Source organism: Carlito syrichta, unplaced genomic scaffold (genome assembly GCF_000164805.1).
Source record: "Carlito syrichta isolate Samal-C Ts95f unplaced genomic scaffold, Tarsius_syrichta-2.0.1 Scaffold304629, whole genome shotgun sequence".
NCBI lineage: Eukaryota > Metazoa > Chordata > Mammalia > Primates > Tarsiidae > Carlito > Carlito syrichta.
The window spans coordinates 160,018-184,334 of NW_007248725.1; the positions used below are offsets into that span (position 1 = coordinate 160,018).

Here is a 24,317-nt window from a genome sequence, read left to right on the forward strand (position 1 = left end):
CTCGAATCCGCGGGCTCAGGCAATCCACTCACCTCAGCCTCCCAAAGGCGCGGGATTACAGGCTGAGCCATCGAGCCCGGCTTTCTGATGTTCTGTAGAGACAAGACCTTGTTATGTTGCCCAGACTGATCTTAAACTGCTAGCCTCAATCAATTCTCCCCTCCTGGCCTTCCACACTTCTAGGAGTACAGGCATGAGCTCCTGTGCCTGCTGAGAAGGGCTTTGTGACCTTCCCTGAAGCAAGTAATAAAACCTAGACCAGAAAAGGAAGGGTTTTCTGACCCTCCTTTGAAGTAGGTCAGAAGGTCCTCCTGTGAAAGGTGCCTTCCATATACCCAACGAAAAGGAACAGAGAAGCCTTAACAAGAGGATTTGCTAAGTTTCCCCTGGTTTATAACACTTAGCTCATACTTTTTCTATCACAGTTCTCTATGACTTTCTCCTTTACATCAAATCTAGCATAAAAACATTCAGGCTTAACTGCTTCGGGTCTTCATTTTCTTGTGAAGGCGTCTGTCACATATAACTTATATTAAATAAATGTGTAGTTCTTCTTTTGCTAATATGTCTTTTGTTACTAGGGCCCCAGTTAATGAACTTAAATGGGTGAAAAAATATGTATTTTTATTCCTACAAAAAAAAAAAAAGTAACTCGGTTGGGCGCGGTGGCTCATGCCTGTAAATCACAGCACTTTGGGAGGCTGAGGCGAGAGGATTGCCTGAGCACAGGCATTTGACACCAGCCTTGGCAACATGACAAGGACTTGTCTCTATGATAAATTAGCCAGCTGTGGTGGTGTGTACCTGTAGTCTCAGCTTCTTGGAAGGAGGAGGTGGAAGGATCACCTGAGGCCAGCAGGTTGAGGCTGCAGTGAGCCATGATCATGCCATGCCACTGTACTGGCGGTCTGACAGAGTGAGACTCTAACTCAAAAAAAAAATTTATTCTTATAATGATAGCAACTGAAGCCCAGAAGCCCAGACAGTATGGCAGAATACTGGTAATGGGTTGTACCAAATAATCAAAGAATAATATATATTAAACAGCTTATAAGTATTTGGATGCTATATGATTATCTCCATCAATATAATGGGAACTAAAGCTAATAGACAACCTGAACTACAGATTTATGGGCATTTTGGGGGGGGGGTTGGAGTCTCACTCTGTCGCTCAGGCTGGAGTGCAGTGGCACGCTCACGGCCACCACAGCTTCAACCTGCTGGGCTTAGGCGATCCTCCTGCCTCAGCCTTCCAAGTGGCTGGAACTACAGATGCACGCCACAATACCAGCTAATTTTTGTGATTTATTGTAGAGATGAGATCTCAACAAGTTGCCCAGGCTGGTCTCGAACCCCAGGCCCAGGTAATCCACTCACCTCGACCTCCCAAAGTGCTAGGATTACAGGCTGAGCCACCGCACCCGGCCTAGTGGGTACTTTTACCACATGAACCTACCATCTACAAAGTTGGCTAAAATGATGATGACATTCTTCTGCACACTGATGCAGTCGGTCCAATAATTTTATTGTTTCACAACGGTGGGTGAGTATTACAAAATTTTTCTTACAGCATGAACTTTTGGGGACATTTTTGGCAAGATAACTTATTAAAATAGAACCCAAATAAAGGTGGAGATATAGTATTAGAAATGCCTCACTAGCCTATAAGCCACAGAACAATAAAATACTTCACTTAAGTGAATCCTCATAGGTCCTAAGACTTAACCTTAGGATGTACTGTAACTTTATTTTTCCCATTTTTCTACAAAAAAAAAAAATTAAGAACAGAATACATTGTTTTTAAAAACAAAACACATTAAGCATAATTCAACATTTTCTTGATATCTTTCACACCACAGGAGTCAATAAAAACCTACTTTAGAACTAAAAAATTCTAGCATATCAGTATGATACTCAGCTCTGTGTTGTGTCAGAATACAGGAATGCCTGCAGTGTCATCAAGAGGCAGAAAGTGATCATCCACAGTAACAGTTCTACACTAACATACTTTTAAAATGTGTGCCTGTCTACAGAGCTGTCTCTCTTCCTTTTGAGGTTGGTAATCCCCAGCCACTGCTGTCAGGATTGAAAACAACAGGAATGCACATGTGAACCGCCCATCTACAATAATCCCCACCACAATACTGCCAGGTAGAGAGCCTCCCTTTTGATGGATAAAGAAACACGGTCAAGCCACGGTCCTGATCCCATTCTAGAGCTCTGTGCTCATTGTTAAAGCAATGACACACAGCATGTGTCTCTAGGACACTTCCTTCCACCCTCTCAGCCTCCCTTGCTGCTTATGGAAAAACCAGACCTCAAATTTGTTGGATGTGCATCTAAAGAACAGTAAAGGAAAAGGGCCGGCAAAAGTTTTACGTCAATGCTTCTATATAGGCATCCTCCACACCCTTTTTCTTTGCTTTTTTCATGACTCCTAGTCATTTTCCAGGTGATGAAGTTGCTAGATAAAACTGCTAAATGAATCAGGTGCCTACACATTAAAGAATGACATAATATACTTGGACCTTCAGTGCATTTAATTAAGTTCAGTATGCATCTAGGTATATAATGACATGGCATTTTATGGTAAAATCAGTAAGATTGTTTTAAAATAAAGAATTTAAGTTATGTTAATTTATAAAACTTTCAACAATTATTGAATCACAGCCATCCTCAGTAGGGTTCTGTGAGATAATTAAGTTCTAATGCTCCAAGGCTTCTGCTATAAGTAATAAAGTAATTTTTCTCCTATCCTTGGAAGAATTGGGAATAGTCGTTCAAATGAATGTTTTGTGTTCTGTAGTTCTTAGCCAGAAATTCTGGCTGAGAGCTCAAATAAAAAGACATGACTAATTATAAGATATGGTGGACTTTCTGAACATAAAGAGGCCAAGCCCAGAGTGGTGACATTGCCTATGGTCCCAGTCTGGGAAACACAGGGAGATCCTGCCACTACAAACACAAACAAAAACAAAGTGGTCAAAAACTTACAAAGCTTAGTAAAAACATCCTTATGGGAAAAACTTCCTAATTCATCAATAAAAACTTCATGAAGTCTCAATGACATACCCGGACATGAAGAAAAACATCATTGCAACTATTTTCATCAGCACTATGTCTGTGCCAGCACATCTACAGGAAGTCAGGAGGGTACTCATCCTTTGCTCTAGAACTTGGATAGATCTATCCACTCACCAGCTGCAGCTGATAGAGCTGGTTCAACATCGTCATATGCTGAGGATTAATTGGCGAGGTTAATAGTGCAGGATTGAGACCAATGTTTTTTGCTGCAAACTGCAAAAGCTGTGCTTGAACCTGTTTAACATAAAATGTACAATTAGCTACTGTATCTCTATTAAAATATTTACTTGTCCGTGACATTCTTTGAGATTCAAAACTGATTAATTGACAATTGTATTTGTCTTGTGGGTGATTGTCAAAGGCCACTAAAAACGTATGGGCACTTTAACATTTAGACGTTAACATGTGAAGAGGGAGGGAGGGAAGGAGGGAAGAGAAAAATCTTCAAAGAGATTTCTTCCTCTAAATATTTTAGTTATCAATTAATTTTCTAAGGTTCTGGGATTATTCCTACCAGTAGCTGAGCTCATATTATGCATTTAAAATACCCAGGTTCCTATGGCCTGGAGTATTTAAGGGCTGGAGAGACGGTGATGGGAGGAAGCGATTCTCACTCCTCAAAGAAGGCAGGTGCAGGCTTCTCACATAGGCAACTCGGACCAGATCCTGAAGGAGCTGCCACCCCCACAAGGGGTTCTCATAAGCTCTTCTCAAGTGCTTAGGAGGTTGTCTACATCCTGCCCATGGGAGCAGACATTGCCCTCGGGTGGGGCACCACTGCCCCCAACCTCCTTGCGGCTCTATGCCAGGCCTGACCCATCGCCTCCCACTCAGGGAATTTCTTCAGCTGAATTCATGGCTCTGAGCCAGGAATTAGGGCCTGGCACTGGCTATTCTAATGCTTTCCAGAGTGTGACATGTTCCTTCACAGTACAGGTGTGCAAGATGACTTTAAGCAGAATCTGATGGGGCATTGTTTTTAACTAGTAAAGTTGTCTAATGTGTATCAGAAAAAGGTTGATTTTTCTGTTTATGGTAGACATATAAAGTCTCCTTTAAAAATACAATTACTTAAATTAAAAATGCAACTTAAAGAAAAAAACTACCTGACAGTACAGGTGATATGGAGCTACGGAAGATACAGTGGGATGGCACACAGATGACTGACACTTGAGACATGCCAATTGCTCGGTGTGGAGAAGACTGCTAACTGCTCTTCTGCAGCTGCCTCTCGGCTGGGTGTGGCTATGGCACTAGGTCTGAGCAGTGGGATGTGACTGGAAGTGTTCTGTGCAATTTCCAGGCCGTCCGCACACAAGTGCCACCCAGACTGTCTACCGCCCTCTTTCTATTTTCAGAAAGTGGCTATGGCAGAGCTGCCCCCAAAGCCTCAACTGGTTCTCTCTGCACTGTTCCCTGAGAGATGGAAGTCTAGCTAGTTTTAGCTACTGTTTCTTGAGGCCTCTCTGTTAGAAGGGCTTACCCTGTATTCCAACTAATACATTTAACTACTATTTTACGAGGTTCCAGCTACCTTAACTCTGCACAAACCTGGGCTCAAACAATTATGGAGTGACAGTTACTCCCAGTGAATTTCCCACGAACCCTGCTCTTTTCTGTACACTCTTATTGCCTTTTCATATACTATGGTCTGAATGTTTGTGTCCCCCACATTCCTATGTTGAAGCCAAATACCTAATGCTGGTGGTATTAAGAGGTCAGGTCTTTGGGAGGTTATCAGTAACCTTCATGAATGGGGTTAGTGACCTTACAAGGGAGGCCTAAAAAAAGCTTGTTTGACTTCTCTACCAACTGAGGATGTATCAAAGTTGCCATCTGTGAAAAGCAGGCCCTCTCAAACACTGAATCTTCCAGGACCTTGACCTTAGACTCCAGAACGGTCAGCAACAATTTCATGCTGTCTATAGATTACTCAGTCCAAGGTATTTTGTTATAGCAGCCCAAATAGACAAGGCACCGTATTCCAACAAACTAAACTGAAATTTAAATTAAATTTTACGAATAATAGAAGATTGATGGATTAGCATGTTGTTTTCTAGAATAAGTTAAAAATAAGCTCCCTTAGAAATCTCAAATATCTTCCTGGTATAGAGGTCTTTTGGAAAAACAAGCAGTTTTTTTCTCTCTGCCAGAAGAACACTAGACCATGGTGAGTACTTCAAGATGCTTTTGTTCTCTCCAGGGCAGTGCTATAGTCCCCTCCAGCCCCAGAAACATGTAGCAAGTAGAGCTCTGAGTCATCCCAGGCAACAAAGATGCTATCAATATAACTGATTACTGAATATTTTCATAAGCTGTAAGACCTGGAACACTGTAATTAAAAACTTTGTTTAAAGCCTAAAATTATGAAATGCTCTAAAAGTAAGTAATATTAACATGCAAAAATGGACATTAATGCTTAGAGTTATGCAAAACAGTAATATCTTTTTCCTTAATTCTATTTGACATTTTATTCCAAATAATTTCTATGGGCAAAAATGATCTAATTCTAAATACTACATGTAACAAAAAAATTTATTATACACTAATATATGATTGTACTAAGTTTATCACTAAAACATTACTCATCCCTTGATTACATCTAAGTGGTTTCTTTTACATCCTCAGCAATACTTCAACTTGCCACTTTCCTTTCCTACCAGTCTAGGAAAGTTCCATTGGGATCATTAGAATAATTTTCTCAAGAAAAGTCAGGACAGAACCCTGTCAACGGCAGTCGGTTGGGCATGTCTTTCCCCTTCTTAGGGCTGCTTCTGACTAGCCTGGGCTGGTTAGCTGAGACTCTCCAGGGAGCAAGCTCTGAAACCATCTCATGGGGCAGCAGTTTACTATTTCATAGGCTAAAACTACTTCATAGGTTAAAAACCCAAAGGTCTCCTCTTAGAGGTGGGTTAATTTGGCTCTCACTTTGAAACAGTGGCTTCAAGGTGGCACAAGACCCCACAAATGCCCGCTTCTGCATCTTGTTGCCTAGATACGCTTGGATGCGGCTCTGACCTGAGGGGATAGAAACTGAGGCACTTGAGCACGGAGACTGGGCTGGGAGGAGTTAAGAGGCTGCACTGGTGGCTGTGGCGGCTGCTGCATGGTCCTGGCTTGTGCTGCTCCACTATTGCCAAACATACCCAGATTGCCACTCGGTATCTGCAGGAAGACAGAACTGGACTCATTAACAAGGCAGGTGTTAAAGTAACACTGTCTGGAGTGGGGTGAAATGATTCGTCTTCCTATAAATGAACGTAAAATTGTTTTTACTTCCTATCATTGCAGTTTGCACCCGAGTGAATTTTTAATGAGTGTTGCTTACACTGGTTATAGATGACAGTAAGTCAGTCCATGAAGCTGTCTATGTTCTTAGATCACATAAGCCACATGGACAGTGCCAGTTTTAATGTGTCCCCAAACAAGGCTACCTCATTCAAAGAAACTGTAACAATACAGTACAATACAACTGCAACAATACAATACAGTGTTTCAAACAATAGCAACACAAATATAGCTATTTGAATAATATATATTTTCAAAAGGATATCTGTGATAAGAGTTAGAGTAATAATGTGTGGGGATTATCAACCTGAGAGAATAGCAACATTTTCAAATAGGAAATATAGCTATTATTTCAACAAACCTTGAAATGAAATGAACTAACAAATTGAGGTAGTTAACTTTGTATTAACTATAATACATGTATTTTAGATATATTTTCCACTCTACCAATGAAGTAAGTTATCCCGTCTAACTTCTTACTTCTCTGAAGTAAGGTATCTTATTTAACTTCTCTGAGAAAGAGCTGTCTGAAAGGCTATGGGCAGAGACCTTACTGCAGACATCACACCCAGCACATGCCCAACTGGGCTGTGTACTTGAACTTGGAAGAACTGCCACGCAGCTGTCCCACTACGTACCACCGGGGGCGGTGTCAGCGGCTAGGATCATGCTGGTTGGGAGCTGTAGAGGGTGGAAAGGGCACTGCTATGAATGACACTGGGGCCATGGGTGTATGTGGGAGCTGTTCAGGGCCTCAAACATCAATGTCTACTCAGAGAAAAGTCTTACAGGGACTTATGTGTCACCTCATCCCTAAGAAAATCGGCAAAAAGGACATTCTACAGACAGGAGAGACAGCATTACTTGTTTGTATTATATTTCATATGAGATTATTGAATCAAACAAAACTCTTAGCCGGACTCGGTGGCTCAGCCTGTAATCCCACGCTTTGGGAGGCTGAGTTGAGTGAATTGCCTGAGCCCGCAGGTTCGAGACCCGCCTGGGCAACTTGGCGAGACCTCATCTCCACAATAAATAAAAAATTAGCCAGGTGTGGTAGCGCACGCCTGTAGCTCTAGCTACTTGGAAGGCTGAGGTAGAAGGATCGCTGGAGCCCAGCAGGTTGAGGCTGTGGTGGCCAGGAGTGGCCACTGCACTCCAGTCTGGGTGAAAGAGTGAGACTTCAACTCAGAAAACAACAACAACAACAAAAACCTCGTATGTCCTTCCTTTAGTAAAGTTTGACATCTTGATTTTTACCTTTTCCCAAAGGGTGTTAAAAGTAGGGGGGAAAAAATGCCAGTGTGACTCTTTAAAACCACCTTGTCAGAGATGTCACCTCTATTTCTGGGAAAAAGAGGAGAACATGGTGTTTTCTTGCAGATCAATGCACTTAATGTTTTGACTGCTGGAGGAAAAGAGGATGGACACTACCTAGATCTTTAAGTGGATCTGGCAACTGAAGACTACTCTGCAATACATTATCATGTCAACCAGCAGAAAGTGAATACCAAGGGCACTGACAACTTTTTTAGTTAAGTGTAAAAACAACTATAACTTTGAAGTTCTCCTACCTCATGGTTAAACTTCAAAAACTGTTACTGAACTCTTGCCTACAGTAAATCACTTGAAGGAAAATTCTTATAGCATTTCAGTTACCTTTACCTATTTGGTTATATCTTAAAATAGATATAACCAAAAATGAGGTAGTTTATATCTCAAACACATTTTCAAAAAGCCCACGTTCTGCTCTCTCTCAACAGCCTTACCTGTCTAGAAGAATTCAAGTTCTGCATGCCCAGCCCTGAGGCGACCCCGCCCAGGGCCTGACTGGGGAGTGCACTGTTTGAAAGGGGGAGCTTCAGGCTTGGGGAAGGCAAAAACGGTGAAGTCGTGGGCTCTTCCACGAGGCCGCCATCCTGATTGGAGAAAGAAAGGGTGAGCTGTGGGCAGTGTCCATCGGCAGACAAAGCACCAGTTTCCCGAGGAAGTAGAAAGAGGTATGGATGAATAAAGAATTAACAGATCAAAAAGGTGTGGATAATAAGGGAATGAAGAACATGGGCAAAAGGAAGAGGGGAAAAAGAAAAAGAGAAATAGGATTAAGATGCTGTTTTCACTTTTAAAATATTTTACAAACACATATATTAGTTGCTAATATTCTCATATACTTTGGTTTAAGGATTAAGGAGACAGAACAGAAACATTAAAAAAAGTCTTATTTGGAAAACACTTTATAACCATTTTCAAATGAACAGATTCTTTTATTACCAAGATTCTAGGTATGCATTAGGTTGAATTCTGCTGATATGCAATTTTTTTTTAACCTACAAACATAGCAGTTTGATAAGGTTTAACCTAATAAGAGGATAAGTTATCAAAGAGAATCTTATTACTGTTTTTTTCCATTTAGTGAGATCACACTATTTGTCAGGCCTTTTGCAAATTTACCTCATCTAACATCACAACCAGTCTTTATTATTGTTCCACAATTCAAAGATAAGGAAATAAGTCAGGGTCCCACACCTAGAGTTGTCAGAAGTAGCAAATAAAAACATAGAATGCTGAATTACGTTGGGATTTCAGATGAACAACAAATAATCTTTTTAGTGTAAGCATATTCCAAAAATCATTTGTTGCTTATCTAAAGCTGCAATTTCACTGGGCATCCTGTATGTGAACCCTGTCTGCCCTGGTGAGGTGTAAAACGAGGACATGAGTCTTGCCTGGGCCACCCCACAGGTGTAGCTGTGAGGTAGAATGTGTGGTAGAGGACTATGCTTGAGAGCAGAGACCAAGTCCCATCTGCGACATGAAGACTCCTTCACCTGTGAGCATTTCCATTTGTTTTGTTTTTATCTTGTCTTTTCTTGCTTTGATTTTATTTTCAAGGTTCAACATTTTGATGAAATGTAATGCAATGCTTTTTTCCCCCTTTATGGTCATACCAATCTGAAGAGGGGACATTAATATGTGACAGCAATAAGGAAGCTGTGACTGGACTTGTTACATATCCAGGGAGTTTCTCACTGAAACCTGCAGGGGTCACCGACATGGCTGATCAGCAAGCGTCAGTTAGACATGGGTGGCCAAGTTCTACCACTTCTATCCCCTTTTCTAATATTAAACATGGAACACCTCATTTTCAAGCGGAAGAACTGTGTTTTCAAAATGAGACAGCGACATAGAAAGCTGATGACCCTTATCCACTGGACACATTACATTAGACAACTAGCCAAGTTCACATAATAAAAATGAAAATCGGTTTTCAATTCGTCTTTTTCATTCCTAGTAACATCATATGAAATACAACATTCTATCCTCTGAGTTAAATATTTATATTAAAAAATGGATAAAGGTCAATTAAATATTATAGTCTAGCTAATCTGGCTTGCATTAGGAACACAGTTAAAATAAAAAACACCTCATGTTAAAGAAGTGAACAAAAACCACCTAGATTCATACCTTGTCAAGAAAGGTGGGGCGGTCCATGGAAGACTCTTTGGAGATTGGTGGGCGGCAGCCGAGGGGTTTGGTGACCATTCCATTATAGTCAGTCACTCCCAGTCCACGCTTGTCCATGTCCACCTTCTTTTCCAGCAGAGCACCTGGAACACAACAAGCAGAAGCACTGCTGAAAACAAAATGCCCAGTGAGTATCAGTCCTGAGCACTGAGCAAGAGACAGGGCCAGCTAAAGCCTCAGGGAGGGGTGAAGACCAGGAAGCCAGGGGGATGAAAGGAGCACTTGGCACTGCTGTAGCCGAGCCCCGGCAGATGGCTCATAGCCCGTGCCTCCTCTCTTGGCTCCTACACACGTGACCCAGCCCTGTGTGCCCTCAGTCCGCTCTACTCCAGCCACACTGGCCACCGCTGGTCCCTCAGGGGTCAGTCAGTCCTCTCCCCATGCTGCACCTCTCCCCCAGTTCTATACCTGGCTTGGCCTCCACTTCACGTGGCTCAGTGGGCACTTTCTCCCAGGGGCCTTCTCTGATGGTCTGTCCTCCAGCAGCTTCTCTCCTACCTCACAGCCATCCCTTTCCCTGTTGTCTACAAGGACTCTCTCAGTGTCAGGGATGTAGTACCATGCAGAACAGGCAGAGTTTCTGTCCTCACAACTCTTTTAGAGACTAGTACAAGTATTGGTTAGCCACTTTACCTCTGTACTATTTAACAATTCTAATTCACCTCCAGTCACATTGATTTTCCTGCACTGGCAGTCTGCACCACATATTTTGGCACTTGCAGATGATTGTACAGTCTATCCTCATTATTCATGGATTCTGTACTGGTAAATTTGTCTACTTGCTAAAATGCATTTATAATCCAGAAATCAATGACTATGACTACTATTATGGACATGCTCAGCTGGCAAAAAATCCTGAATTGCCTAATGCTCATGTTTGCAGCTCAGGTCTTGTTTCAGAACTCACACTGTAAAAAAGTGTCCTTTTTGTGGTCCATTTAGTGCCATGTTTTTCATATTTTTATGCTTTTTGTTGGTGATGTTGGTGCTTTAAATGGTTCCCCAGTGTAGGGCTGAAGTGCTATATAGTGTTTCTAAGCCCAGGAAGGCTGTGATCTGCCCTATACAGAAAATTCATGCATTAAATACATTTTGCTCAAGCATGAGTTAAAGCACTGTTGGCCCTGAGTTCAATGTTAATGAATCAATGATAACAGCATATCAAGAAAAAGGAAGAGCCGGGCTTGGTGGTTCAGCCTGTAAACCTGCGCTTTGGGAGGCTGAGGTGAGTGGATCGTCTGAGCCCGCAGGTTTGAGACCCGCCTGGGCAACTTGGCGAGACCTCATCTCTACAATAAATCAAAAAATCAGCTGGGTGTGGCAGCGCGCCTGTAGTTCCAGCGACTTGGAAGGCTGAGGCGGAAGGATCGCTGGAGCCCAGCAGGTCGAGGCTGCGGTGGCCGGCAGCGGCCACTGCACACCGCTCTGGGCGACAGTGAGACTCCAACTCAGAAAAAAAAAAAAAGAAAAAGGAAGAGGAAATCCACTGACCTGCATGTGAGGCTGCTCAGAAAGTACTAAAGTAACATCTGTAGTATGTGATACAACTATGGAAAAGAGGCTACATTTGTGGCTTCATGACATGATGACTGAAGGTGTAGTGGATAGCATTGTTATGAGTCTGAAAGCCAATGAAATTAAGTCACGTTATTCAGGGTCAGGAAAATGTTAAACCCTTCTTGGCTAACGTTTTACTATAAAGAAATATGATATTTGTGAGAAATATAAACTAACGAAGGTGTCTTGAAACAGAAACACACATAAAACAAGGTTATGTATTGACTGATGGACAAAAACGTGTTGCCAGAGCCTCACAGGACTACCTAACCCTGTAATTCCCCTAGGAGCACTGGTTCAGTATTTGCTAATTCAGTGGTTGCAGTAGCTTAACCAAACATAACTACCAAGAATAATGTGAATCAACTGTATTTATAAAACTTTCAAAAATTATTAGATCACATTAGTCATTCTTAATAGGGTTCTATGAGAGAATTAAGTTCTAATGCTCCAAGGCATCTGATATAGGTAATAAAGTCAGGAGTATAGGCAGTATAGGCTGGAGTGTAGTGGTACGATCATGGCTTAGATGATCCTTCTGCCTCAGCCTCCTTCAAGCAGCTGGGACTATAGGCATGTGCCACTGCACCTAGCTAATTTTTATTTTTGTAGTGACAAGATCTCAGTATGTTGCCTAGGCTGGTCTTGAACTCCTGGACTCAAGTGATACTCCTGTCATGGCCTTCCAAAATGCTGGAATTACAGGTGTGAGCCACTCTGCCAGAATAATTATTATTTTAAAAGTGGCTCCAAAATAAGCATTGCTTGATCCTTGACAGTAAATCTCATCTCTCAGCAAGAGTAAGTGCTAAGTCGGCAAGGCGATGTTTGTTCGTCGGAGAGAGCCCACTTGGGTCAAAGAATGAGGAATACGCTATTAGGACCAGATGACGTCTGATGCATGTCCTAGCCTCTTTCTCCAAGAGTGTCATTATTACTTCCTCTCAAAATGGATGGAAAAAAACTATATGTATTTGTTCAAGTACTGGAAAAAAAAATGGAAACAGCAAACATGCTTCAGATATAACACTGACCACCTCTCTCCAAAGCCACTGGTCCCAAGAGACTCACTCTGTGATTGATACATGTTGTGCAATTGCTCTTTTACTGTGGCCCCGTCCCATTTATCCAGCACATACTCAACCCATGAATATAATAAAATGTGTCTGGAAAGCAAAACTTCACAAGCGGGTACCTTTTAGAATAGTAAATGTTAAGTATGCCACATATTACTTACTCATGGCCTGATCAAGATTCATGTTGTTACTCTTCAAGGCCTCTTCAGCTGGCTCTCTCTGAGTAGGAAAAGAGTTTTCATTAGTGTGCACTAACAAAAGGAAAAGCTTTAAATAACTATCAACTTACAGAAATGGTTATTCTTAGGTTTTGGAATTGGAAGTACTCTTCTTCACAGCTGAAGTTAGAGATAAATGTCTTTTAAATAAAAAAAAATACTTTTACTAAGACAATGTATTAACTTGATTTTAAAGTAAAGAACTTTCATTTAATACTTTGGAAACAAAATGTAAAGTGCCAGCAAAGCCTTGTTAAGTACTCCTATATAAAAGTTTTCTGGACAACACTGAGTAGCACTGATTCAGCAAAAATAAAAGCTCAGTCAAGACAGCAGGGCCACGGACATATGTAGACAGTGAGAAGAGGACAAACTACGGTCCCGGGCCTAACAAGTCACATCCTCGCTCGAACACTGTCAGTTAGAGTACAGAGCTCCATTTTCTACTTCATGAACTCTAGGCTCTATTATCAACAACATTTTGCCAAGAAATAGAAAAACAAATAAAACATTATTTTGATAATTATCTTTATAATTGGAATAGACTAATCTCAGCAGATGACTGAGGCCGCCAGGAATTCAATGTTGTGATAACTGAAACAGTATAAATCAGGACACCCTATTTACAGGAGGCCAATATCACCCTCCTGGCACCTCACACCGGCAGAGGTTGGACCACCAAGGCAATGTTCTGCCAGCACAGAGAGCCTGTGCCCAGTGTGAAGGATGGAATTCTCTTCTCCACACAGAGGCCATTTGGATTCATTCTTTTTTGGGCATCCACAGTAGCTGAAAGATAAATGCTCATTTGAAAAAGAAAGTAAAAAGAAGACATCTGAAGGGAATGCACGGCAAATACGGGTGATATCCCTTGCCAACTGAACTCTCATCATCTGCTCTCGGTAGCTGGGCAGACTGTGATATATTTTCAGAGGAATACTCTGTGATCTGAATTCTCCCCACAAAACTGGAACTAAGCAGGTTTGGTTAGGATGCTTTTTCTGCATACATAGCTTCAGTACTTTATACTAAGTTTTCTCTTGTGATCTTGGTCAATCTAATGCATAAACTCATGAAGTTCACTTGTAATTATAAATTAAAATATGAACCCGTATAAGTCAATGAAAATTAAAAATCATGCAATTTTTATTTTATTCTAGGAAAAGGCTCTCACAATTTCTTTCTTTTTTTGAGACAGTCTCACTCTGTCGTTCAGGCTGGAGTACAGTGGCACAAACATAGCTCACTGTAACTTCAACATCCTAGGCTCAAGCAATCCTTCTATCTCAGCCTCCTAAGTAGCTAGGATTACAGGCATGCACCACTATGTCCGGTTACTTTTTAAGTATTTTATAGAGAGGGTATCTTGCTATGTGGCCCAGACTGGTCTTGAACTCCTGCACTCAAGTGATCCTTTTGTCTCAGCCACTCACTTTTTTTTTCTTTCTAAAAAATTTGTGTAGAGATAGGGTTTCACTATGTTGCTCAGGCTGGTCTCAAACTACTGGCCTCAAGTAATCCTTCTGTCTCACCTTCCCAAAGTGCTGGGATTACAGATGTGAGCCATAGCACCTGGCCAGTCACATCCTTCTTGATAGAAGTTTTGTAGATATTTGCTGTAGTTCAAAGCAATGATCCCTGACCCCAACTGTCTAAGTAAGAGGGGGGGCTAGGAGTTAGATGATATCAATCCCTCAATAGTCTTCCTGTCTTGTTAAAAAAACAAACAAACATGGAAAAGAAACAACTAGGGCATTCATTCTGAGAAGTGTGGTAGGTGGCAGTAAAAGAAGACACCAGTCACCGGGAAGCCCATGTCCGTGAGTTGCTTGATCAGCCGGCTCATGATCCAGGTCTCATCCTGCTTGCCAGATGTCTTCATGCCCTAGAATGAAGTGTGGGCAAGGGGAAAGTCCATGAGACACATTTTAATGCATTTCTTCTAGAAACGGAAGACAGTCTAAATTCATGGTGATTTAAAAGTCACAGAGTCTTTCTATATTAACACTGAATAGTGCTGTACTCCAGAATGTCCCTGACAGTATGTTGTGGCTAATACTATGGAAAGCATCAGGGTGCATTTGCAGGTTGGTATATGTGTATAATTTGTGATCTTTTAAAAAGCAGGGTAGGGAAAAGGGATAGGCAGAAATATGTTAATGAGGCAGAGGATGAAAAGGGGAGAAAGGTAACTACAAGCAGGAAGAGCAGTGGGGGGCGTGAGGGGTTGGGGAACAGTGCTGCCAGCAAGACCCAACCAGCTTCTCAGTAACTTCCCTGAGTCTAAAATTGTAAAAGCTCTAATGATACATTAACACAAATTTTAAAAACCCTCTATAAATATTTTTCATAGTGTTTTTCAAAACTGACCCAGCCACGGCTATACGATGGAGTATGTGGAACTACACAAATAGGCTTTCTATCCTCAAGGAAGCAGGTTACTTGGGTGCTACTTTAATCATGACGCTGCTGCCAGAGACAGATTAGCTAGGATCATGCAGTATTTAAACAAACTCATTTGGCATTTTTGGTCCCACCACTAATTGGATTATTTGCCAGCCCAACTGTAAAAAGGTTTCTTCCTGATGTCTGTAACTTCTACTCCTCATGAACAGAGTCTAGATTTTAGTTTCTGGGTCCTGCGAATTGCTAATGGAATGATTAAACTACATTTCTTTGAACAGTAATATATTCACATGATTCGTATAAAAAAGGAAAGCATCTTCTCATGTTACCCCATCTGCTGAGTTCCCACTCTCTCCAAGAAACAATACTTAGCGGTTTGTTATTTACCCTTCTAGAGAATTTAAAACATTCTATAGAAGCTGTTACATGTGCATGTGTGTACACACACAGACTTTTTTCTTCTTCCCCTTCCCCCCCAAAATTGGTGTGTGCTAGATGAATTTTTCTGTACCTTGCTTTTCATTAAACAATGCATTTTAGTAGTCTCTTCATATAAATATACATAATTTCCTTAAAAAAAAGTTTAGCTTTCTATAATATAGATATGGCACAATTTAACTGGTTACTCCATCAATGTACATTTAAGTTATTTTTACCTTTCTACTACAAAAATATGGTGATATAAAACTGTACAAATGCCACTGGCTATCCTCATGATAAGTGGAAATGCTGTGTCAAAGTGCTGATGTATCTGTAATTCTGACAGATGATGCCAAGCAGCCCTCCATAAGGGTTATGTGAATTTACATTTCTACCAACAATGTATCAATTCCTCACAATTTTGCAAACAGAAGGTGTTTGTTGAACTTTTGATTTCTACTGGTTTGACAGATACAAATGGAATTATCTTTGTAGAAGTCAGGTTGAATATCCTTCTGTATGTTTAAGAGCTATTTGTACCCTTATTCTATGGATCATCTACTAATCACATTCTTTGCTCATTTTCCTATTAGGTAACCAGCTAGTTTGTAAGACTTTTCTTTATGTATTAGGGAGATCACCCCTCTCTATGATACGAGCTATAATTTTTTTCCAGTTTGCTATTTGTCTTCATATACCCACACACACTCTTTTTTTTTTTCTTTTTGAGTCAGGGTCTTACTCTGTCACCCAGGCTGGAGTGCAGTGGCATGATCAGGGCTCACTGCAGCCTTGACCTCCTGGGCTCAGGGAATCCTTCTGCCCCAGCTTCCCAAGTAGCTAAGACTACAGGCATGAGCTACCATGTCTGGCTAATTTTTAAATTTTTTTGGTACAGATGAGGTCTTACTATGTTGCCCAGGCTGGTCTTGAACACCTCAGCCTCCCAAAGTGGTAGGAGTACAGGTGTGAGCCAACATGCCCAGCTGTCTTTGTACTTTAATTATGGTATTTTCTGTCATGTACAGTTTTTAGGTTTATCTTCTGAAATAAAAAAGTCTTTTATTTTACAGCTTTTAGATTTTGACCATAGTTAGAGGCTTTCCAACTCCAAGATTGTTTCTAAAATTCTTCTACATTTTAATATTTTATTTTTCATATTTAAATTTGTGATCTACTTGAAATTTATCTTGGTGTATATATGAGTTGTGTATCATAACTTTTTCCAGATGGTTGCCCATTTGTTTCAAGACTACTTACTGTCTTTCTCAGCAATTCTCAAACTTTTTGCTCTCAGGATCCTATTATATTCTCTTAAAGACTGAAGATATCCCAAATTTTTGTTTATATGAGTTGTGCTGTTGATATTTACCGCATTAAAAATTAAAACTGGCTAGGCTCGGTGGCTCAGCCTGTAATCCCAGCACTTTGGGAGGCCGAGGTGAATGGATTGCCTGAGCCCACGGGTTCGAGACCCGCCTGGGCAACTTGACGAGACCTCATCTCAACAACAAATCAAAAATTAGCCGGGCGTGGTAGCGCGTGCCTGTAGTTCCAGCTACTTGGAAGGCTGAGGCGGAAGGATCGCCGGAGCCCAGCAGGTCGAGGCTGCGGTGGCCGGGAGCAGCCATTGCACTCCAGTCTGGGTGACAGAGTAAGACTCCAACTCAAAAAAATAAATAAATAAAAATAAAAAAAATAAAAATTAAAACTGAGAAATTTAAAATATATCAATTTTATTTAAAAATAATTATAAACTCATTACACGTTAACATATGTAACATTTTTATATTTTGCCAGCTACTTGGAAGGCTGAGGTGGAAGGATCACCTAAGCCCAGCAGGTCAAGACTGCAGTGGCCGTTGAGCATGCCATTGTACTCCAGCCTGGGCAATAAGAGTGAGACTCCAGCTCAAAAAAAAAAGAAAAGAAAAAAAATAATTATATTTTCTAAAGCAATTTTTTTGGTGAGAAGAGTGGCAATGTCTTGTCTTTTTTCAAATTTCTGTGATAACTGACTTAACAGAAACACCTGGATTCTTATGTCTGTTTCTGTATATTCTCTGCTGTGGTAGCACAGTCTTTGAACAACTCCACTCTACACTGAGGAGAGAACGCCAAAGAAAAAGTCAAAGTCTTAGTACTGTCACAATAATAGCTTTGACCTTTCTTATTCCCCTGAAGGGGTGTCCAGGACCTCAAGGGTCCTAAGACTACTTTAAGGACTTCAGGTTCATCTTTTCACAATTCGTTGGAGATAACTACCTTTAAACTGAAAGTGTTTTAGGTGCCACTGGTTTTCAGGGTTTATTTTCTCTAAGAGCACTATACATACCTTTTGAAGTCCTTTTTTGGGGGCATTCCCCCAGGAGCTGCAGGAGGAGGTGCTTTCTTGGGAAGCAGCATTATTCCACATGTCCCCTTCTTCATCCTCCCATTGGCTGGTACCAAGGTTCATTTCATCCCCACCACTGCCCCAGCCTTCTTGCATAGATTTTGAAGCTAGAAGGAGAGTAAACATGCACTTATCAAATTCACCATCCTTAAAGTAGACAATGCTTCACTATAGCATATAATTTAGGGAAGGTGGGACAAAAGTGGTAAATTGTCATCTACCTTTTTACTACTTCATTTTCCCCAGATCTAAGAACTGAACTTCTCCTACTAGATACATAATATGTACGTGTATATTTAGTCTTCCCAACTCCAGGTATCTGTAATCTGGGCTGTTCCAAACATCCTTAACTAGCTATAGATAACTTTGAAACATAAACAAGCTAAAAATAAATCCTGGGGGCTACAGGGGAAGATGGCAATCTCTACATGGCATGAAAAGATTACTAAAGTATAGATTCCTTTTAAGTGTCATTGTCCTCCATGAGCTTCTTAATCACTACTTGATCTAAGCCCGTAAGTATTGTGTCACACGGACCATAGCTTCTCAATCTTGCCCATTCCTGAGAGTCAGCTGGATCATGTAAAATGCAGCAGGTATGAGGTCTGGCCTAGCAGTCTGCATTTCTGAAAAGCTCCCAGGAGATGCTCACACACTAGCAGGACTTAACAGATGGAACTACAAGCTGACTACTGAATTTCAATTTTAGGATGTTGCTTTTTTCTCCTCTCTTGAAATGCAAAGTGATATCCGGTGGCAAAATTATCCCAAATTTTCACTTCTTCGAAAATGTGAAGAAGGCCAAAGACTAGGTGATAATTCAGTTACTTGGAGTCTTTAAGATGACAATATGATGCTAATATATAGGACAGGCATATAACTGGGTCTCCAAGGACAAATTCTAAAAAACAGAATATACTGCCTCAAAGTGGCATTCTGTATACTCAGAAGTTCCCTTATCCTTTAGATCTGTAAAAAAGAAGGTAGTATGAATAAATACTTCTAGCAGAATGGTGGATATATGGAACATATGATCCAGTGTTAGAAAAATAACAAAATACAAAAGAGTAAAGCTGCATTTTAAGGTCTAGAACATCTAATGATGCCCAAAGAAAATATGAAGATTCTGCAGAAATGTGAACAATCAGTTTTAATATCAGACTTAAATCAGGAATCTTATACTCATGTTAATACTATAAATATCATATTGCAAAACACCTACAACATATTACAAGAATTCCACTTGGTAAACATAATCTGTATGTTATGACATACAGACATTTGTATGGACATATATTATCTGTATATTTGCTATGATGTCAGACAATAGGAGGAAGATGTACTTTTTTTTCAAGCAGTTTAAGCATAAACAAGGAGCATGCAAAATGAAATCTGACAAGATGAAAGCAAGGTTAGAGTATCAGACTGCAGTGAAGTAATATATGTCTCAAAAATGAATCTCAAGGAGAAAAGAAATAACAGGTTTTCTTCATCTTGCTCAGTGAAATAGCAACTTTACATTGTTCAATGTGGCAGTATAAGAATAAGGTTGAAGAAGTATAGATGCTACTAATAGTAGCAAACATATGCTGGGTTATTTTGACTCCTGGTATTTGTAATAATTAAAAAAAAAAAAGGAGGGCATGGACTTCTGTTAAAAGCTCCTCTGTGGCCAGGCATGGCAGCTCAAGCCTGTAATCCCAGCACTTTGGGGAGGCCGAGGTGAGGGAACAGCCTGAGCCCATGGGTTCGAGAATAGCCTGGGCAACTTGGCAAGACCTCATCTCTACAATAAATAAATTAGCCGGGATGGTAGCATGTGCCTGTAGTTACGGTTACTTGGAAGACTGAGGGGAAGGATCGCCTGAGACCAGTGGGTTGACGATGGGGTGGCTGTGGGCGTGCCACTGCACTCCAGCCTGGGTGATGGAGTGAGATTCCAACTCAAAAAAGAAAAAAGAAAAAAAAAATCTCCTCTGTGTTCATGTATTGGACACAGCAAATATCTTTATAGTTTTGGTTTAAAGTTAGTCTGAAAATGTAAATAAGGAGAGTGTCCTAAAAATTTAATTTTAAAAATTCATTGAACAGCATTTCTCTAAATAAAATGCTCAGAGCCATTTCTAAACGGCCAGATCAGCGCAAGCAGAATGCCAGGCTTACCTGGTTTGCACAGGGCTGGGGTAGCAGTGGGTGCGCTAGCTCTTCCAAATGCCATCGCTGGCTCAGCAGGGTGATCTCCCCATCCACTGCCAGTGCTTGGTGGCTTCCCCCATGCTGCTGTGCCATTGTCAACCAGGGTAGAAGGGGAGGATGGTTCTCCCCAAGAGTTTTCAGCCTTTGAGTGAACATTAGGCATTTCTCCCCAGCCTGATGAAACTGAAAAGGGTACCAAGGGATTAAGAAAATAATAAAAGTGAAACAGAGAAAATAAAAATGTAATTCATTTTTCAATTTCAAAATAATTTCAAGATAATCTGTTCTTAGAATGGACTTTTAGTAGAAAGTTAAAAGAAGGCAAAGGTAATTAAATGTACTCCAATTTGTTTAGCTTTTTGTATTTTAAGTTTTATTTCTTTACTTTTTTAGAGATAGGGCTTCACTAAGTTACCCAGGCTGGTCTTGAATGGCTCAGCACTCCTGAGCCTTCTGAGTAGCTGGGACTACAGGCGCACGCCCTGTGCCTGGCTTGTTTAGCTTTTTAAAGTTGCTATTTTCTCACTTCTGACCCCTTACCCATTTAAAATTGTAAAAGTTCATTAAAGACTACAGAATTAATAGCATTTGCAACATAATATAGTTAAAAGAATAATTTAAAACTATGTTTAAGAAGTAGCTTATTTACTTCTGGTATTGTATATACTGACTAAAAAGAAATTGTTATATTATTCTTTTACAGGAAAAATGTACAAGTTGCAAATATATAATGAAAAATTATTCTTGCTTATCTTTGGACCATCACAGAAAGAGATAAATTTATCTGGGCAAAGAAATGAAAAGATGGCAGATTAAGCACATAAAGGTCAAGCAATAATTAGAGAATGCAGACAGTTCCCACAGTACCACCCAAGAGCTGAGAAGGATCTGAGACATCCGTCTTAGAAGACAGAACTGAGCTGAGGAATTATGGATCAGGGTAGGTCAACAGATACTTTGCAAGGGTTTTTCAGGAATTCTTCACTGCTTTGCCAGTCCTGTTGTGACAGCATCCTCCTCAGGGACTAATCCTTGATGGAAACTAAATAAGGGTTCATGACGAATATGGAAGGTTGTGGCATTACAGTTGACATTTAAACAACATGGGTTTGAACTGCGCAGGGCTACTTGTACGCAGATTTTTTTCCGCTTATGCCACTCCTGAGACAACAAGACCAATCCCTCCTCTTCTTCCTTCTCCTTAGTCTACTCAGTGTGAAGACGATGAGGATGAAGATCTTTATGATGATCCACTTTTACTTAATGAATAGTACATATATTTTCTTTTCCTTATGATTTTTCCCCATGATCTTTTCTCTAGCTTGCTCTATTGTAAGAATACTGTATTAGTCAACTGCTTTTCAATGAGGTTACTAGCAAAGTAGTTAAGTTTTGGGGAAGTCACAAGTTATACTCAGATTATCAAATGTGCGGGGGTGTTGGCAGCCCAACCCCCATCATATTGTTCTAGAATCAACTGCATTACCTATAGGTACACAACAAGGATCTCCTCCCGCCCTTGACACTTCAGTACAAAAACATTCCATATGATATAGGTAAACTTTATTTTTCCAAATCACCTCAAATTTGAATCATTTTGCTTCTGCCATAAGTTCACTTGATGCTGTTGACAGGCTGATAAGTTTATGTCAGTTGTAATTTTCATATAGATTCATTTTTTCAGAGATAGAAATGTGAATATTTTAAGTAGTAACTGAAGAATAGAAAACAGGACTTTATGTACAAGAGAAAAATTTATGGTATAAAATGCAAATAGTTTAAATTATTTGGCCTCAGCAGGGTTATTATAGTATCAATCATGAAATTTATTAATTTTCTGTCTAAAGATAGCATGGAATCAGTTCCCCTGATCCTCTTTATTCTAATAACATGCAGTAATGTTGACTAATAACAAAAAGATATGCAATCTATGAGTCATTTTCAATTACAAACTCTGTGCTGAGCAATATACTATGCAAATTGTTACCAATAACAGGGGAGTTAGTCCTAATCACAGTTATCATTGACAACTGCTAACTACATTACCTTTAATTACACAGAAAACAATAATGTATACTGGGAGATATAGTTTTACAAATTGAAGGGACACAATTAAATCATGAAAATTAACACAGCTGATAAAATTTATGAATGTTTTGGGAAGCTAAAATAACTTAGGTAATGCTAAAGACCAATTAGCTATAAAAATAGTGATTTATTATAGGTAATTGAATGATGAAGCCACCTAGAATATGTTTATCATCCCTAGACTTCCATCTCTTTGAAAGGCAATATGCACTTCCATGTCTTTGAAAGGTTATTTAACTAAATCAAAACTAAGAATAAATATTTAACACTATGGAAAGTATAGTTAATTTTTTTTTTTTTTTTTTTTTTTGAGTTGGAGTCTCACTCTGTCGCCCAGACTGGAGTGCAGTGGCCGCTCCCGGCCACCGCAGCCTCGACCTGCTGGGCTCCGGTGATCCTTCTGCCTCAGCCTTCCAAGTAGCTGGAACTACAGGCGCGCGTTACCACACCCGGCTCATTCTTTGACTTATTGTAGAGATGAGGTCTCTCCAAGCTGCCCAGGTGGGTCTCGAACCCGCAGGCTCAGGCAATCCACTCACCTCAGCCTCCCAAAGGCGCGGGATTACAGGCTGAGCCACCAAGCCCGGCTAGTTAATTATTTTTATAAAGGGTTATTGATTCTTCTGAAAAGCAGCAGAGTCTGTAATCCCAGCACTTTGGGAGGCTGAGGTAGTAGGATTGCTTGAGTTAAGCCTGGGCAACATAGCGAGACCTTGTTTCTATAAAAAATAAAAAAAATTAGCTGGGCACGGTAGCACATGCCCATAGTTCTAGCTACTTGGGACACTGAGGTGGAAGAATATCCTGAGCCCAGGCAGTGATTGTGCCATTGTACTCCAGCCTGGGTGACAGAGTGAGACCCCCAACTCAAAAAAAAAAGCAGAACTGTCTACAGTATTTTTAGGCAATTTGCAAGCATAATGTTTCAAAATCTTGGAAATAAATGGAAGAACACTGGCTTACTCAAAAATAAAAAACAAACAAACAATATTTCCATTGTGTTTTATTTTTTAAATAGAGATGGGGTCTTTCTATGTTGCCCATGCTGAAATGTAGTGGCTATTCTCTGGCATGATCATAGTGCACCACAGCCTTGAACTCCTGGCCTCAGGTGATCTTCCTGCATCTGAGTAGCTGGGATCACAGGCTAGCGCTATCATGCGCAGCCCAATATTTATTTCCATTTTCAGCTGATCTCTGGCAGACTATCATTTACCTACACGGACAAACTAGCATAAATACCAGGATGTGTACCCCATTTGACACTCTGAAGGCTCCAAGAAGAGATGCTAAAAACTGAGACACATTAGACAATTTTGATATAAAGTATTTTCAGCAGACAGAAAATACTTTTAAACACACAGTGTTAAAATAAATAGGCTGGACTCGGTGGCTCAGCCTGTAATCCCAGCACTCTAGAAGGCTGAGGCGAGTGGACTACCTGAGCCCGAGGGTTCGAGACCAGCCCGGGCAACGTGGTGAGACCTGGTCTCTACAACAAGTCAAAAATTAGCCCGGCGTGGTAGTACGCCCCTTCTAGCTACTTGGAAGGCTGAGGATGAAGGATCGCCGGAACCCAGCAGGTTGGCGCTAAGGTGGCTATAAGTGTGTCACTGCACTCCAGCCTGGGTAACAGAGTGAGACTCCAACTCAAAAAAACTCAAAAAAATTAAAAAACTTAAAACAAACAAATAAATACATATATTCTCCATTGTTCAGTTTATTGCCAGAATGAATTTGGCATCCTTTTTGTTAATAATTTGCAGGGACTCTTTTAAAGTCAGGTTTGATGAGGCAGAACAGATTTCTATCTTACATTTAAAACTCTGATAATAAAAATGTAAAAGTGAGCCTTTAAATACTATACTTTTAGCAAAACATTTCTATACTGTGGTATTCCAGAATCATTATCTCACTTCAATTTCTCCTGCAGAGTTCTTCTACAGAGTTGGGAATAATAATAATAATTATGAAACATCACCAGGATATGTAGTTTTCATTCAATTTAAAAATATACAGTCTTCATCTTTCTATCAGAATGGAGAAAACAAAGTGTCTAATTAG

At 40.4% G+C, this 24,317-nt stretch overlaps 1 protein-coding gene across 2 annotated transcripts in view; it reads right to left on the reverse strand.

Annotated features, from left to right (window-relative positions):
* The window catches only part of TNRC6C (trinucleotide repeat containing 6C), a 68,598-nt gene that overhangs the window by 18,734 nt on the left and 25,547 nt on the right, over nucleotides 1-24,317 (reverse strand). The window contains exons 3-10 of one of the 2 annotated variants that reach the window (XM_008060455.2): nucleotides 20,133-20,348; nucleotides 17,910-18,076; nucleotides 14,553-14,633; nucleotides 12,692-12,749; nucleotides 9,838-9,980; nucleotides 8,142-8,291; nucleotides 6,103-6,249; nucleotides 3,199-3,318 (exon numbers count right to left, since the gene is read on the reverse strand). In XM_008060455.2, coding sequence (XP_008058646.1) covers nucleotides 3,199-3,318; nucleotides 6,103-6,249; nucleotides 8,142-8,291; nucleotides 9,838-9,980; nucleotides 12,692-12,749; nucleotides 14,553-14,633; nucleotides 17,910-18,076; nucleotides 20,133-20,348 — 1,082 coding nt within the window. Of the gene's footprint in view, nucleotides 1-3,198; nucleotides 3,319-6,102; nucleotides 6,250-8,141; nucleotides 8,316-9,837; nucleotides 9,981-12,691; nucleotides 12,750-14,552; nucleotides 14,634-17,909; nucleotides 18,077-20,132; nucleotides 20,349-24,317 lie in introns of both variants that reach the window. The other variant, XM_008060457.2, reaches the window with a different exon arrangement.